The 17,500-nt window shown below is 40.8% G+C and overlaps 1 protein-coding gene across 1 annotated transcript in view; it reads right to left on the bottom strand.

Annotated features, from left to right (window-relative positions):
- The window catches only part of LOC147010778 (annexin A2-like), a 68,533-nt gene that overhangs the window by 32,656 nt on the left and 18,377 nt on the right, over positions 1–17,500 (bottom strand). Inside the window, exons 3-7 of the mRNA XM_085859060.1 lie at positions 16,129–16,219; positions 15,835–15,929; positions 13,150–13,263; positions 2,437–2,527; positions 531–610 (exon numbers count right to left, since the gene is read on the bottom strand). Coding sequence (XP_085715186.1) covers positions 531–610; positions 2,437–2,527; positions 13,150–13,263; positions 15,835–15,929; positions 16,129–16,219 — 471 coding nt within the window. The remainder of the gene's footprint in view (positions 1–530; positions 611–2,436; positions 2,528–13,149; positions 13,264–15,834; positions 15,930–16,128; positions 16,220–17,500) is intronic.

The following is a 17,500-nucleotide window of genomic DNA, read 5'->3' on the forward strand; positions in this document are numbered from 1 at the left end:
GCTTGATTTCCAGGCAGGTAGGCGGAGTTAAATATTATCTCGCTCCTCTATGCGCAAATGCCATCGGGACAAATTCAGGGCCAAAGTGCGGTAAACTGTCTTCCTATTCATGTTCAAAATATAACATTCGATTTAAATAATTTGGTCCTCGATCATAAATTGATAAGACAGACGGACAGACATGAACCAGTTGCTTAACAACGCCGTTCGCTTCGTGTGCGTGGAGTAACAACTACTAGTCCGTGTTATAAACGATCCTTATTCGCACGTTTCACATCATTCTACATCCTCGATGAGATTCACAGATAGACATGCAATATGTTTGCGAAATGCAACATGCTGTCTTTTGATTACACCAGTCAGCGAAGCGACGGGTAAGCACGGCTGGTATGAACTAAACGACACCGTCCTACAAAACCCATTAGACATGCAAACAGTTATATTGACAACGCATGTCTGTTGTGCTGAATTCAAATTGAGCATTACATCAAGTGGAGGACATTGTTACGACATGCTACAAAAGCGCTTACCTGGATCAATGCTACAAGCATGTTACGGTATTGTCCAGAGGTGTCCGACTCGATGTCTTTCTGCAGGTCGGTCTTGTACACTATGTGGGGGCACAGCCAGCACTGGATGCTCACTTGGCAAATGTATGATTGATTAAATTATTTATCTTACACTTTCCTACATTGAATTCCAGAAGATAAAACCATTGGTAATCTCTGTTCTTCAACAAAGCCTTTTTTTTAAGGTTTTGTGTTGTTGTTGCAAAAAAGTTAAACTGCACAGAACTATCAAACATCAGCTTCCAACGGGCAAACTTAGAGAGTATTTAGACCTTTCCACCTGTTCAGAATGACTTAGTACCTGCACGGTTGGGGTAATAAGGCCTACCTCTAACATTTACAGTCGAGACACAATAATCAAGTGCAAATTCTGTGTGTTCCAAAACAAACTGCATCCGATACATCGAAGCATGGCGAGCTGTCAGTCTCGGTCCGAAAGTGAGAGATACTTTGGCCTCTTCCCTCGACCCTCACCCTCTGGATAAACCGACAGGTCATCATTGGATGCTGACCCAGTAGTCTCTGTGCACACAACTGGGCGGATGTCCATCTCTACACACTGGACAGTTCAAGGAAACATTCTGACCTGACATCTGTTTTTTCTTCTCTTGCAATAAAGTATAAAAATGTAACAATTTTTTTTTAGGTTAAAAACCTGTTACAACTACCATCCTGGAAGCGTGATCAAAGACTACAGACGTGGCAATGTTAAACAATAATCTGGGCTGGAATTGACCAAACACGTCACCTCGATCAAACCACCTGCACAATGAGAAAACTAATGAGCAAACACTACTCCCCTATCATTAAGGGCCTCGTGCCGCTTGAGTTACCCATCGTGTCGGAGAGACGAGAGGAAACCTCGGACGGGCCTCATTGTCCACGTTGCACCTCATCATGTCATCAGTGGTCTCTCGAGGGACACCGATGCATTTTATATCTTGTAAAGAATGTCATAAAACTGACTTCTTACCTTTATTGTTGTAATTTTAGAGAATTAGTATATAAAAGAATGGACAGATTTTACCATCCATTGTGAAAACACCGCAAGTCGTTTGAGACGGGAGACAGTGCATTCACGATCATCGTTCGTGTGTTCCATTACAACAGGTAATGGCACAATCAATCGCACATACTGGCTCGTGCTCAGTTATTCAATGTACTGAAAGCAGTGTAAGAAATCGATTGATGTTTTGAACTAGAGTACTGTGATTATCGAACCCCTCCCCCCCCACACCCCAAGACATTCCAAAATATTTTCATTTTCTTATGAACCGATCAGCCTCACCTTCAGTCTCCTGAAATAGATATCACCTATAATAATCATATAAATAACAAAATTTCTCTTTTATTGCAAATTCCCTCAATCTGATGTGCCATACTCTTCACGGACCATCGGTAGCACCAACGAAGCTTTCTGAGCAAGGGCAAAACTGCATGGTTTGCCATTGCTTTGACTTGCCTTCACAGCAGTAGTTCGGGCAGGAACTTGGAATTTTGTTCAGGTTGCCAGCAATAACTCGCCGACTCTTCACAAAGTTAAACCGTGGGAGTCTTTAACATCCATCAACTAATGCCAGCAGATGGGACACCAGTTTAACATCCATCCAAGTGACAGCACACACATGGATGAAGCACTCTACCTGTCAAACACCAAGATGACAGTTTATAGCTGGTCAGGATTCGAACCTCGGCCAGACAGCTTGTTTGCAAGCATGCTTACCTCCAAGCCATACTGCTAGCCAAATTGTACATTCTATAATGTTCCTTGTTAAGGTCCTTCCTTCATTTTTAATTTAATATATATTTTTTCATAAACGTTTCATGCAATTTATCACAAAGACTTGAGACAACATATTGTGCTTACCCGACTTGTACACTTTCATGATCTCTTTGAGCTCGTCGTTGGAGCGCGAGACCAGGATCTCATTCAGCGTGTCCTCGCATGTCCCTGCGCCCTGCGCACAAAGCACTTTGAGAGACGCCTTTCCAAAGTAGCAATGTTCTTTACATAACGATACACATGCAATTTTAAAAGTCCAGGTGAAGGCCAAACCGTGGTCAAAACCTCAGACCTGGGATAAAGGCTCCGGTTCGTTGCGTTTGTGCATTCTGCAGACCTCGTGAGTGCTGCACCCGTTGCTCAGTTGCTAGTTGTTGGGTTATCAACTGCGTTAATGGGTAAGCTGCTGAAAGTAACCAGAGCTATGTCTAAGGCGAATATCCCTTTGGCCCGCCGTTTCCTTTTCTGTTGTCTTTTGCGTTTTCAATCCGAAAAGCAAAGAGATGAACAACTTAAACACGTCTGCGCAGCTCGTGAACGGATTTGTTGTTTGTTCTAAAAGAAATGAAGGTTGTAATCATATTTTCCTGATAATTATTGCAATTGTAAGATCAATGGAGCCGTCTTGCTCTATTGTATCTGCCACACTTGGCTGTACCTGGTGCACATTTGTTGAGCTTGTGGCCACAGATGAAGGGACATGGTGACATCCGTGGCCATTTTAATGATGTGGCTATGATGGTTCCAGCATTCACAAGGAGATTTTTTTTAAGGCAAAGTGAGCGAGGACATCCGGCCGTGCATGCCAGGGGAAAGCCCAACCAGCTTTGGAAGCTCGGTCATGCTAGTCTGTTATCAAGCAAGTTAAACACTACCATCAGTGTGGCCGAGTGAAGGATTAGTAGAAATGCTTTCAAATAACAATCACCGCATATTCAGAGTTATCCCTCAATGACTAAGCCACCATCACACAGTTCCACTTGTGACTCAACCAAAGTGAGTGTTCCACAAGCTTGGAAAGATGAGACAACCCAACTCGAGTAGAATGAACAACATCGTCCAAAAACGATGAAAACCCTGATCATTTTATCCAAAAACTCACCGAACCGTCTGGATCCCTGTATTCTCTCCACCTGGACATATTTGTCCGATCCAGGCTTAAAATAATCTGCTTTCTTCAGTTACACAACCATTGCTGTCACACTGTTCTACACACCAAGTACACCATGTGAAAACAATATTTCTTCTTCAAAAGAAAATCGCCCCAATAATGGAGTCAGGACAGGTACCGGAGGATTGGAGAGGAGCGAATGTAACACCATTATTTAAAAAAGGATCCAGAGGGCAATTGGGAAACTATAGACCTGTTAGTTTGACTTCAGTTGTGGGGAAGGTGTTGGAGACATTAATTAAGGACCGGATGAGGAACCATTTAAATAAATACAAACTAATTAAAGGTAGTCAGCATGGGTTTACCAAAGGTAGTTCCTGTTTAGCAAATGTTTTAGAGTTCTATGAATCAGTGTCCGATTGGGTGGATGAGGGAAAGGCAGTGGACATAGTGTATCTGGAGTTTAAGAAGGCATTTGATAAGGTACCACATCGGAGGTTGTTAATCAAGGTGAGGGTTTGTGGAGTGGTTGCTCAGGTAGCTAATTGGATTGCAAACTGGCTTAGTGGTAGGAGGCAAAGAGGGGCTGTGAGTGGGAGGATGTCCAACGCCAAAAGAAGGTCTACACCCAACCCCCTTCCAAAATTTTCACCTTTTGTTGCCTTGTAGCCTGGAATTAAAGGGAATTAAATCAGACTTTTTCCACATCGTAACCTTCAACTCTCAAGTGAAAAACAAATTCTACAAATTTCATAAAATTAATTAAAAATACAAAACTGGAATATCTTCGTTGGATAAGTGTCCACCCCCTGAGTTAATACTTGGTGGAAGCGCCTTTGACAGCAATTACAGGTGCGAGTCCGGTAGGATAGGTCTCCACCAACTTTGCACACCTTGATTGGGAAATATTTGCTCATTCTTCTGCATAAAACTGCTCAAGCTCAATCAGATTGTGTGGGGAGTGTTGATGGACTGCAATCTTCAGGTCAAGCCACGGATTTTTTTGATTGGATTTAGGTCGGGGCTCTGACTTGAACACTAAAGGACATTTATCTTTTTGTTCTTTAGTCACTCCAGTGTAGCTTTGGCTGTGTTTCAGGTCATTGTCATGCTGAAAGGTGAACTTCTGTCCCAATTTCAGCTTTCCTGCAGAGGGCAGCAGGTTTTCCTCCAGGAGTTTTCTGTATTTTGCTCCATCCATTTTCCCTTCTATCCTGACAAGTGCCCCAGTCCCTGCTGATGAGAAACATCCCTATAACATGATGCTGCCACCACCATGCTTCACAGTCGGGATGGTGTTCTTTGGGTAATGTGCTGTGTTGGGTTTGCACCAAACTGAACGCTTTGCATTTCGGCCAAAAGTTCCATCTTGGTTTCGTCAGAACACAAAACATTTGTCACATGGGTTCAGAATCTCTGGAGTGGGTTTTTGCATTCGACAAATGGGACTGAAGGTGGGCTTTTTTGAGTCCTGGCTTCCTTCTTGCTGCCCTCCCATACAGGCCAAACCTGTGGAGTGCTTGGGATATTGTTGTCACATGCACCCAGTGACCAGTCTTTGCCTGTAGCTCTTTCAAAGTTACCATTTACCTCTTTGTGGCCTCTATGATCAGTCACCTCCTTGCTTAATCATCCAGTTTGGAGGGACGGCCTTATCTAGGCAGGGTCTTGGTGGTACCACACACCTTCCACTTCTTAATCATTGTCTTGACTGTACTCCAAGGGATATTCAAGGCCTTTGAAATATTTTTATACCCATCCCTTCACCTGTGCCTTTCCACAACTTTATCCCAGAGGTCTTTTGTTAGCTCCTTGGTGCTCATGGTTGAGTCTTTGCTGTGAAATACACTTCCCAACAGAGGAAACCTCCAGGAACAGCTCATTTTATTCTGAACTAAACAGAATCACTATAATTTAATACAGGTGGAGGCCAAATAACTTGGTAGGTGATTGGTTACACCTGAGCGAATTTACAATTACTATTATGAGGGGGAAGTCACTTATCCAACCAAGATATTGTAGTTTTGTATTTTTTATTAATTTTCTGAAATTTGTAGAATTTGTTTTTTGATTCCAAGCTATAAGGCAAAAAAAAGTGAAAATTTTGAAAGGGTGTGTAGTCTTTGTATAGGCACGATTAATCATGGGTACCTCAGGGATCAGTACTCGGACCATTATTATTCATTATTTACATAAACAATTTAGATAGTGGGGTGAAGAGTAGGCTTTCCAAGTTCACAGATGATAAAGGCAAGAGATAGATAAAGGCAAGAGATAGATAAAGGCAAGAGATAGATAAAGAGAGAAAGAGAGAGATAGATAAAGAGAGATAGATAAAGAGAGAAAGAGAGAGATAGATAAAGAGAGATAGATAAAGAGAGAAAGAGAGAGATAGAGAGAGATAGATAAAGAGAGAAAGAGAGATAGAGAGAGATAGATAAAGAGAGAAAGAGAGAGATAGAGAGAGATAGATAAAGAGAGAAAGAGAGAGATAGAGAGAGATAGATAAAGAGAGAAAGAGAGAGATAGAGAGAGATAGATAAAGAGAGAAAGAGAGAGATAGAGATAGATAAAGAGAGAAAGAGAGAGATAGAGAGAGATAGATAAGAGAGAAAGAGAGAGATAGAGAGAGATAGATAAAGAGAGAAAGAGAGAGATAGAGAGAGATAGATAAAGAGAGAAAGAGAGAGATAGAGAGAGATAGATAAAGAGAGAAAGAGAGAGATAGAGAGAGATAGATAAAGAGAGAAAGAGAGAGATAGAGAGAGATAGATAAAGAGAGAAAGAGAGAGATAGAGAGATAGATAAAGAGAGAAAGAGAGAGATAGAGAGAGATAGATAAAGAGAGAGAGAGAGAGATAGAGAGAGATAGATAAAGAGAGAAAGAGAGAGATAGAGAGAGATAGATAAAGAGAGAAAGAGAGAGATAGAGAGAGATAGATAAAGAGAGAAAGAGAGAGATAGAGAGAGAAAGATAAAGAGAGAGAGATAAAGAGAGAGAGAGAGAGAGAGAGAGAGAGAGATAGATAAAGAGAGATAGAGAAAGAGAGAGATAGATAAAGAGAGATAGATAAAGAGAGAAAGAGAGAGATAGATAAAGAGAGATAGATAAAGAGAGAAAGAGAGAGATAGATAAAGAGAGAAAGAGAGAGATAGATAAAGAGAGATAGATAAAGAGAGAAAGAGAGAGAGAGATAGAGAGAGATAGATAAAGAGAGAAAGAGAGAGAGATAGAGAGAGATAGATAAAGAGAGAAAGAGAGAGAGAGATAGAGAGAGATAGATAAAGAGAGAAAGAGAGATAGATAAAGAGAGATAGATAAAGAGAGAAAGAGAGAGATAGATAAAGAGAGATAGAGAAAGAGAGAGATAGATAAAGAGAGATAGATAAAGAGAGAAAGAGAGAGATAGATAAAGAGAGATAGATAAAGAGAGAGAGAGAGAGATAGATAAAGAGAGAAAGAGAGAGATAGATAAAGAGAGATAGATAAAGAGAGAAAGAGAGAGAGATAGAGAGAGATAGATAAAGAGAGAAAGAGAGAGAGATAGAGAGAGATAGATAAAGAGAGAAAGAGAGAGAGAGATAGAGAGATAGATAAAGAGAGAAAGAGAGAGACAGATAGAGAGAGATAGAGAAAGAGAGAGACAGACACAGAGAGATAGATAAACAGAGAAAGAGAGAGATAGATAGTGAGAGGCAGAGAAAGGGAGTGAGTTAGAGATAGATAAAGAGAGAAAGAGAGAGATAGAGAGAGATAGATAAAGAGAGAAAGAGAGAGATAGAGAGAGATAGATAAAGAGAGAAAGAGAGAGATAGAGAGAGAGAGAGAGAGAGAGAGAGAGAGAGAGAGAGAGAGATAGATAAAGAGAGATAGATAAAGAGAGATAGATAAAGAGAGAAAGAGAGAGAGATAGAGAGAGATAGATAAAGAGAGATAGATAAAGAGAGATAGATAAAGAGAGAAAGAGAGATAGATAAAGAGAAAAAGAGAGAGATAGAGAAAGATAGATAAAGAGAGAAAGAGAGAGAAAGAGAGAGATAGAGAGTGATAGATAAAGAGAGAAAGAGAGAGATAGAGAGAGATAGATAGATAAAGAGAGATAGAGAGAGATAGATAAAGAGAGAAAGAGAGAGATAGATAAAGAGAGAAAGAGAGAGATAGATAAAGAGAGAAAGAGAGAGATAGATAAAGAGAGAAAGAGAGAGAGATAGATAAAGAGAGAAAGAGAGAGAGAGATAGATAAAGAGAGAAAGAGAGAGAGAGATAGATAAAGAGAGAAAGAGAGAGATAGATAAAGAGAGAAAGAGAGAGATAGATAAAGAGAGAAAGAGAGAGATAGATAAAGAGAGAAAGAGAGAGATAGATAAAGAGAGAAAGAGAGAGATAGATAAAGAGAGAAAGAGAGAGATAGATAAAGAGAGAAAGAGAGAGATAGATAAAGAGAGAAAGAGAGAGATAGATAAAGAGAGAAAGAGAGAGATAGATAAAGAGAGAAAGAGAGAGATAGATAAAGAGAGAAAGAGAGAGATAGATAAAGAGAGAAAGAGAGAGATAGATAAAGAGAGAAAGAGATAGATAAAGAGAGAAAGAGATAGATAAAGAAAGAAAGAGATAGATAAAGAGAGAAAGAGATAGATAAAGAGAGAAAGAGATAGAGATAGATAGAAAGAGATAGAGATAGATAGAAAAAGAGAGAGATAGATAGAAAAAGAGAGAGATAGATAGAAAAAGAGAGAGATAGATAGATAAAGAGAGATAGATAGATAAAGAGAGAGATAGATAGATAAAGAGAGATAGATAGATAAAGAGAGAGATAGATAGATAAAGAGAGAGATAGATAGATAAAGAGAGAGATAGATAGATAAAGAGAGAGATAGATAGATAAAGATAGATAGATAAAGATAGATAGATAAAGATAGATAGATATAGATAAAGATAGATAGATAAAGATAAAGATAGATAGATAAAGATAGAGATAAAGATAAAGATAAAGATAAAGATAAAGATAAAGATAAAGATAAAGATAAAGATAAAGATAAAGATAAAGATAAAGATAAAGATAAAGATAAAGATAAAGAGAAAGATAAAGATAAAGATAAAGATAAAGATAAAGATAAAGATAAAGATAAAGATAAAGATAAAGATAAAGATAAAGATAAAGAGAAAGAGAAAGAGAAAGAGAAAGAGAAAGAGAGAGAGAGAGAGAGAGAGAGAGAGAGAGAGAGAGAGAGAGAGAGAGAGAGAGAGAGAGAGAGAGAGAGAGAGAGAGAGAGAGAGAGAGAGAGAGAGAGAGAGAGAGAGAGAGAGAGAGAGAGAGAGAGAGAGAGATTCTTTGATGGATTTTGCAAGTATTTGCAGATACAGTTTAACATAAAGAAATATAATAAAATATGGTTGGAATAGTGAAATAAAATGAGTGTCCAGTTATAAAATTTAACTTATGAGAAACACCCGCTCCCAACAGGAACATCCACCACCTCTCCATTTGGCAGGAGTCAGTGAAGCACTTGCACCATGTCACATGTACAGTGGAAAAATGCGAGTCATCTCCACAGCTGACTTGACGCATGATGACCATTCTTCTCATCTGCAATCATTTCCCTCGAACTCTTCAGCAATGCCTCATCAGCATTTTAAAGAGCTTTTGGCCACCAATCACCAAGCAGCTTTGATTGTGGCTCACCACCAACCATTATGTCCCACCACCACTGGGAGGCGCTATCAGGTATACACGTAGAAAATTTGCTTCATCCCCACCCACTTCCACATCCCCCCCCCCATGTACCCGCACAAATTTTTGTTAATGCCTAAAACCTCCACGTGCACACCCAAAGTACCACCACCAATGTTCCACTCATTCTGTCCAGTGCTATAGGAGCGCATACATGTCAACAAACACACAAACAATCCCAATTCTATATTTGATGATGATTATGATGATGATGATGATGATGATGATGATATGTACCTGCACGGGCATTTGCTGTCAAGCGAGGGGGTACACAGATATTGGCACGACTGTATAGGTTATGTTTGGATGGGTGGTTGTACACAATACATGTGTAGTGAATGTGAAATTGTGACGTCTGAGAGTTTCTCATCAAACAGTGAATGTATTGTCGGTGTTTTTCATTCCTCACTCACCCTATACAATCCCCAGCACCCCAAAAAATGATAATCAAGTATAAAAAAAACAACATGGTAATGTCCATGCTCACAATTCTCCTCTACATGCCTCCCCAGGGAAGTTCTATAAACCCATCGAATGAACTAACGTGTTGGTAGGGTACAGTAACCATGGTCCAAATGGCCTTCTGATGTGTCCAAATTCCATGTATATCCTCGTAAACAAAATAATTCTTTAAAATCCAGAAAAGTTCTGATTAAGGATTTAACAATGTCCCTACAACGTTTGAATCCATCTCCATAATTCAGTGAACCCTCAACCACACCCAAACATCCGGCCTTTCTTGCTCATCTGATAAATCCAACCAATCATTTGCAAATCTGAGCCCGACCTCTGCTCATTCTCCAACAATCATCATTTATACCTCCACTTGGATTCCACAAAATAACAGGTCCGGGCTCGCTTCTGACATCACAACTCAAGGGCCAAATTGAGGCCCCGGTCCAAGCTCATCCCTATTAAGCCAGAAAACGTTGAACAGCCCAAGCCAAGACACACACTCACTCACACACACACACACACAGGCTCAGTGGTGACTCATCGACATTTTCCTGGAAACGCATAAAATATGGATCCCAGGTCCCAGTATTCTTGCCTTTTGCACACACCATTTTCCGACTTCTCTCCCTCTCCTTCGAGTGTTGCCAGAACCACACCCAGCTGGGAGAGCACCAAGTCACTCCGAGCATCAACCGCAATGTATTTTACCCACGGCAACGATGACCTCCGAACATAGCTCAATACACATCATGGCTCACCAGAGTACTGTATTCAGGGTTTTATAATACAGGTACACAGAGGTGTGGATGGGCAGGTGTCCCTTTCCTTGAAGAAGATGAATCCAACATTTTTATCTATGGCTATAGTTTACATAAGTTGTCATGAGGTTTCCCCAAACTTTAACTGTTGATAATTTGCAGGGTTTTTTTTAACCATTCTACATGAGAGACAAAGAAACAAACAATGAAGTTTCGTAAAAAAACGTTTTAGCTACATTTACAAAGGTTCATTGTTTCTGTGCCATTGTACAAGTTCAAACGACCATCGTCTGTTTATCAGAAAACGACATCAAGACAAACTAGAGGGGGAGCACTCGGGAGAGTGCAAAACCTCCGCCGCAAATACTGCTGGGTCACTCAAGTGAACCTTATATCTTATTCATTAAATATGATGTCAACAGTGCTGACAGAGTTATAGTTCTTTTCTCCAACATTTGGGGAGGGGGGGGGTTGGAAATCACTTAAAACATGTAAAAATGCAAAAAAAAAAAATCGAAATTTTGTTGAAAAAAAAAGTTGCAAATTTTTTTTTCTCTAACAATTTTTTTTTGGGGGGGGAGGGGGGTTGGAAATCACTTAAAACATGTAGAAATGCAAAAAAAAAAAATTTTTTTTTTGGTGAGAGTAACAATTTTTTTTGGGGTGGTTGGAAATCAATTAAAACATGTAGAAATACAAAAAATCTTTTTTTGGGGGGGGTAACAATTTTTTTTGGGGGGGGTGGGGGGGTTGGAAATCACTTAAAACATGTAAATGTGCAAAAAAAAAAAATTCGAAATTTTGTTGAAAAAAATTGCAAACATTTTTTTTTCTCTAACAATTTTTTTTGGGAGGGGGGGTTGGAAATCACTGAAAACATGTAGAAATGCAAAAAAAAAAATTCTCTAAATTTTTTTTGGGGGGGGTAACAATTTTTTTGGGGCGGGGGTTGGAAATCACTTAAAACATGTAGAAATGCAAAAAAAAAAATTCTCTTTTTTGGGGGGGGGTAAAAAAAATTTGGGGGGGGGGGTGGAAATCACTTAAAACATGTAGAAATGAAAAAAAAAATTTTTTTCTCTAAATTTTTCTTTTTGGGGGGGATTACCAAGTCCAAAATTTAATGGCATGATCCTTGGACCATACCTAACCCCCCCCCCCCCACCAAGTTTCGTCGAAATCCGTCGAGGAGTTTTTACGTAATACTGTTCACAAACAAACAAACAAACAAACAGAAAGGGGAGAAAACAGTAACCTCCGATCTTCGAAGATGGCGGAGGTTAATAAATGGTTAAACTTGTGCACAAATCAGGCTCCACTCACCCAAAAGGATACGTGTACTATACTGGTAATAGATGGGGCTACCTCAACTACTACTACTACAACAACTACTACTACAACTACTACAACTACTGATGTTCCCCAATCTGAACAAAATTTGTTTCCTTTGGATCCCAGATGCTGATGTCACAGCAGCTCCCAATAATGGAATGATATTCCATCTGATGGACGTTACTGCCGGTGACGTCGAGACTGACGACGCCACTTACAGACACACCCAATGAGTAATTGTCATTTGGAAACAATGGATACATTATGAAAGAATGGAACGAGACATTCACAGACACCGGGTGAACCCCTTGGATCAACCGTTACATCGATGGTAATTTGTACGACGACACTATTGGACTTGTACACCAACTTCGTCGGAGGGGTTAAACAAATAACGGATCAATCCAATCAACATGGTGGATAGGATTCAAACCTTGGGTCAGAGTTCATATTGTATAACCAAAGGCTGTTCTTCATGAGTGTAGACCACCAACTATGATCATCATTCAGGCTGCCGTTGGAACAAGCACTCGTTATTGCCTTGCAACATTTTTCTCTCCTTTTGACGGGTCTTTGTCGATACATCGTGGGTGACTGCTTTATCAGTGACTCCCTGTGGATCACCCAACCACCTCGTTCTCACCTCAATGGCTACTTTTCCCTTAAACTCTTCAGCAATGCCTCATCAGCGTTTAAAAAGAGCTTTTGGAAACCGACCGCAGCGCAGCTTTGATGGTGGCTCACTGCCAACCATCAGCAACGGTTTTTACGATCTGCACTTGACTCTACTTGAGAAGCTTCTGCACCGAAGTAATAGACAGACGAACATTCTGGTGGCCATTTCAGGCCAACCACGCCTTTTCCATGTTGCACCGGCGATGGCGATTTTTCCCTTTCACCGCATCACTTGGGGATTTGTGGTGAAGCTTACGTATGCTTGGACTTGGCAATCCCTTCTTTTTTTGGAGCAGCAGCCCTCCCATGGAGAGAGTTTGGACCATCCTGCCTAAAAAAAAAAAAATCAGGGAGGTCATCCCTTATTGCTGGTTATACATCCTTCCCGGTGCAATGGAACTTTTGAATGGCACTGCCACCATGCTTGCTTACAAAGTACCGTGTTGTCTGCGGTACAGGAAGCCGGGTGGACATGCCACTCACCACCTTAAGCACGTTTTGTCTTCAATTATCTGTTAAGGTACCTGCCAGTGCGGCACTAAACCCCACCTCAAACAATGTGAAGCCAAAAACCTTGATTTTCCAAATACACAGGACCAAATTGAGGTTACTATAAACAGCCAAATTCAGGGTCAATGTGTGAATGTATTGGACTTCATCATTATGGCACCAGGGACGATGGTGACCAGATGTGGAATTTAAAAAAATGGCTGCTCCGACGGATCACACCTACCTTGACAGACCACTTGAGCTCATCAGCATCAAATTCCGCAGGAGTCTTCAGCAGGCCCAACATTGCAGTCTCCATCTTGCCTGAAAGAGCCGCTTTCAGCGCAGATGGCAAGTCCTGCCACACAGTGGATCCCCAACCACCGAGTGTGAATTGTCTTTCACATAACATAACATAATTGATCATGCACTTAATGGTCTACCACATCATTTCTTCTGATTGAGTGTATGAGGGAGGGAAGGAGGTTCATGTTTAAATCCACAAGCTGCTGTGATACACTGCGATTATTGAAATCGCAATCAGTGTTCCACTAACCCCCATTTACAGTGGTCACTATTATCATTTTTTACCATAATAACGCATCATAAAAACTTTTTACAATTCATGACCTCCACCAACAAAGGTGGGGGAGGTTACGTTCCCCCCCCCCCTCCGTCTGTTTGTCTGTGAACACGATATCTCAAAAAGTTGCAGATAGATTCGCATGAAACTTGGCGGACAGCTTGGGTGTGTGACAAGGACGAATCGATTTGATTTTGGTGAAGATCTGGATCTGCATACGAGAATTTTTACATTTTCAGATCAAAAATGATATATTGTCGGATATACGGACAAATTCGGACGAAACTAGGTGGATGAGTTGGTAAGGCGACAAGAACAAGCCGCTTCAATTTAGTTCAGGTCCGAATCCAGATCCGGCCTACCAGTGGGATATAAAACTTAAACTAATCAGCCTGGTGGAGGTATGCGCTCTACTGAGTGCCCTTCTACTTTAATACATCCAAATACGTCAGGATTTTTCAAACTCCTCCACACAACCTCCCCCACTACCCCCCCCTCGCCCACCCCCCAATCTCTTCCCTTTTCCCTTCATTTCATCCTCCTCGATTTACCCCCATGCATTCCGAATAAATAAATGACCATCAACACAAATTATGTTAAATTGTCTTGTCCTGACACGGTGACAACTACAATATAACTCCCAAATACCTCTGAACCTCCGCCTTGGCAAATACGAATGTTCATTGCTCATCACCATAGGCGAAAAGAGCACAAGCATTTCAATAACATGTTTGCCGTTCCAGAGCTTTGGTGTCGGCCCTTCCAGCTATTCTTCGGAAGGAATTTGGGAAGAGTAGCCAAGTCTTCACCATGAAAGCTGACATGGTAGGGAGGAGGGTGTTTTCCTATCTGGTTTCCATCCTGCACACTCAGCATGACCCAACAACAGCTGTGGGCCTCAGGATGAGTTAGACAAGCCAAATATTTGGGAGGGATGAGCGGCAATATTGTGGAATGTTGGCAGCATACACACCTTAAAAACGCAAAACAGGTGGGAATGGTGACAATGTGCCATTTACTAGCTGCAGCGGATGAAACGGGCCCCAATGTGGTGGGACTGCAATGCCAGGATTTCATTTCTGATTTCCATATTAACTTGATAGAATTTATAAAAGTTAATCCTCTCCATCCTTTCACTCGGCTAAACATTCATCGATCCATCGGCAAGAGTCTATCGAGTCATCAGTTGTCCGAGTTCGTTTGTACACGTATTGGACCGGACGGTAGGTTATCCATTCGACCCTCAGGCATTCTCCAAGGGCTGTGGATGTCCAGTGTACCAATGATAACTCACCTAACTCTTCAACGAAAGACATTGTGGTGTCTTTAGAATCCACTTACAACTAATGCTCGCAGATGAACCTACAGCTTCATGTCCATCCGAAGGATTGCACACACTGTGAGCAAAATGCCAATCGGATAGTTTATCACGAGGTTGGGAATGGAATCCAGGCTAAGCTCAAAGGTCGGCATGCTATCTCTGCACCGTCCTGTCAAATACTTCTTCAAGTCCTTAAACAACTGACATATTGAACGACGACATTAATCTTTAATCAAACTGTGTCAGACATCAAACTTTTATTTCGCAACCACGATTTTTAGCTTCATCTTGGCAGACGTTGAACCAAAATGTGGGCCATCTGTATCCGAGGGCAAATTTAGCAGCAAAATAGCGAAAGTACCATGGCAACAGTTTGCATTCGGATCATATTCTGTCAATCAATCACAAACAAGACAACAAGGGTATGAAGAGACAGTGGGCTCCCACTGTTAGTTTGTTTTTGTGCTGTCGTTGCTGGAAACTTTGGAATTGAATAAACTTTCAGGAAACTTATCATTGACATCACAGTGGATGACAAAATATGCCGTTCGGGGAACTACAGCACGCTGGCTACGTGGTAGAAGGTTCAAGTACACCACTTTAGTCTCGCAAGCCGGCCATTTTCATTCTCTACAACAGGAAGCAATTCAAAATTAGATTCTTTTTTTTTAAAATCTTTTCCACAGAATCATCCACAGGGATTAAATATTTAATAACAAAGCAAGTGTTTTATCACAAATTTCCAATATTTCTTGCCTTTGACCTTTTTTTTTTTTGGAAAATCCCTTGATGCTGCACCCGTTTCTCGAGGCACTGCTCGGGGGTCTACAGGAAGCCAGAGAGGTCAACTTCCTCTCAAATCTCTGCCCATGCCCTCAAATTTTCTTACAATTCATCCCAATTCTAAATGCAGTGTTTCGCTAGCAGCCGATGCTCCAAAATGTACAAATGTCATCCTTTTCAGGCAACTTGGAAGGTGGGCAGTGCATGAAGGCAAACACAAACCGACATCGACGCAGACACACCTTTCCGTATGACCGCTGATACGCCTCTCCGATGTGGTGACGTTGCCCATTGCTGCGGTCGGTAAGGATGTTGACGATCCGATCAGAGTCGACTCCTGGAGTAAAGCATGGCCATATTTAACTTTGGAAAAATAAAACTACCAACTTTAAAACTGCCTTTTCATTCACATAGCTCATTCCATTTGGTGTGAAAACTATAGGCTGACATACTAATTTCAAATGTAGTTGAAGCTCAGCATTGAAGGTCTTATTCCATCACAATACAACAAAATGTACCACCCATTGACCCCTGACCTTTCTGCTGCATGGCTAGATGAATTGCCTCGGCATCAGCTGTTGCCACAAAGTCAACGACATGCTTGTTGACACCACCATAATCAGTGAGCTGGCAAAAAAAAAAAAACGAGAGAAGGGATAAGGAATAAAATGAGTTGTTTTGTATATTTTGTTTTTGTTAATTAAAAGTGAAGGAACATGGGTTTTGTTTACATGTGTTGAGCGGTTGGCATGAAGAACAAGAAGAAGAAGAAGAAAAAAAGAAATCGAAATTTATTCCCATAAAAATCTAGAAATCAAATTATAATGGAACAAACGTATATGGTCGTGTATGTCTATTTGTGACCAAAATGTCTTCTTCAAATTTTCTTTAACATTTCCACCATGTTATATATAGAAATATATATATATATATATATATATATATATATATATATATATATATATATATATATATATATATATATATGAAAACACAAGTAGGGGAGGGGGTGGTGAACAAGCAAATCATGCGTCACTGGTCGCAAGACAATCTGCACTGGATCTCCCCTACCAAACAAGGAGCGGCGAAGGTCTCATGAGGGACAACACATTGAACATATCATGTATTGTAATGTAATTTCAAGAAACCATTTATAATGTATATGCACCTATGTTTCCAGACTTTATGGCCACTATGTGTGTGTGTGTGTGTGTGTGTGTGTGTGTGTGTGTGTGTGTGTGTGTGTGTGTGTGTGTGTGTGTGTGTGTGTGTGTGTGTGTGTGTGTGTGTGTGTGTGTGTGTATCTTCTTCTTCTTCTTCTTCTTTCACCTGCTCCCGTTAGGGGTCGCCACAGCGGATCATCCGTTATGATCCACATAATGATTTGGCACAGGTTTTACGCTGGATGCCCTTCCTGACGCAACCCTGGTCGCCTCTTACGACACAGGGATATGGTACACCTATTCTAACCGGGGCATACACCGGGCCCAGTACACTGGTACTCACTTCGCCGACCTCGGAAGGATGACAGGCTGAGTCAACCTCCTGGTGTGTATTCATTCAAGCAGCCAACGGGACTTGAACTCGGGGCCTTATGGATCCCAAGCCGCTACCCTAACCACTACGCCAACACCAGGCTCATACACCAGGTGTGTGCATGTATGTATGTATGTATATATATATATATATATATATATATATATATATATATATATATATCAAAGAAACATATTCGTGACTTACCTGTATTGATCAGCGAAAAATTTGTTACTTTGACTTGATTTATCGAGATCTCGATATGGGCAAAAGAAAAGGAAATAAACGATGTTAAAAACCCAGCCGGAAGAACAAAGAAAGCGGTGTACTGGGGCCCTGGGGCCCTGGGGCCACGTCTGCTCTGTACGGCTG

This window comes from Eptatretus burgeri, chromosome 16, assembly GCF_056783735.1.
Source record: "Eptatretus burgeri isolate ZD-2024b chromosome 16, Ebu_testis_v1, whole genome shotgun sequence".
Classification (NCBI taxonomy): Eukaryota; Metazoa; Chordata; class Myxini; order Myxiniformes; family Myxinidae; genus Eptatretus; species Eptatretus burgeri.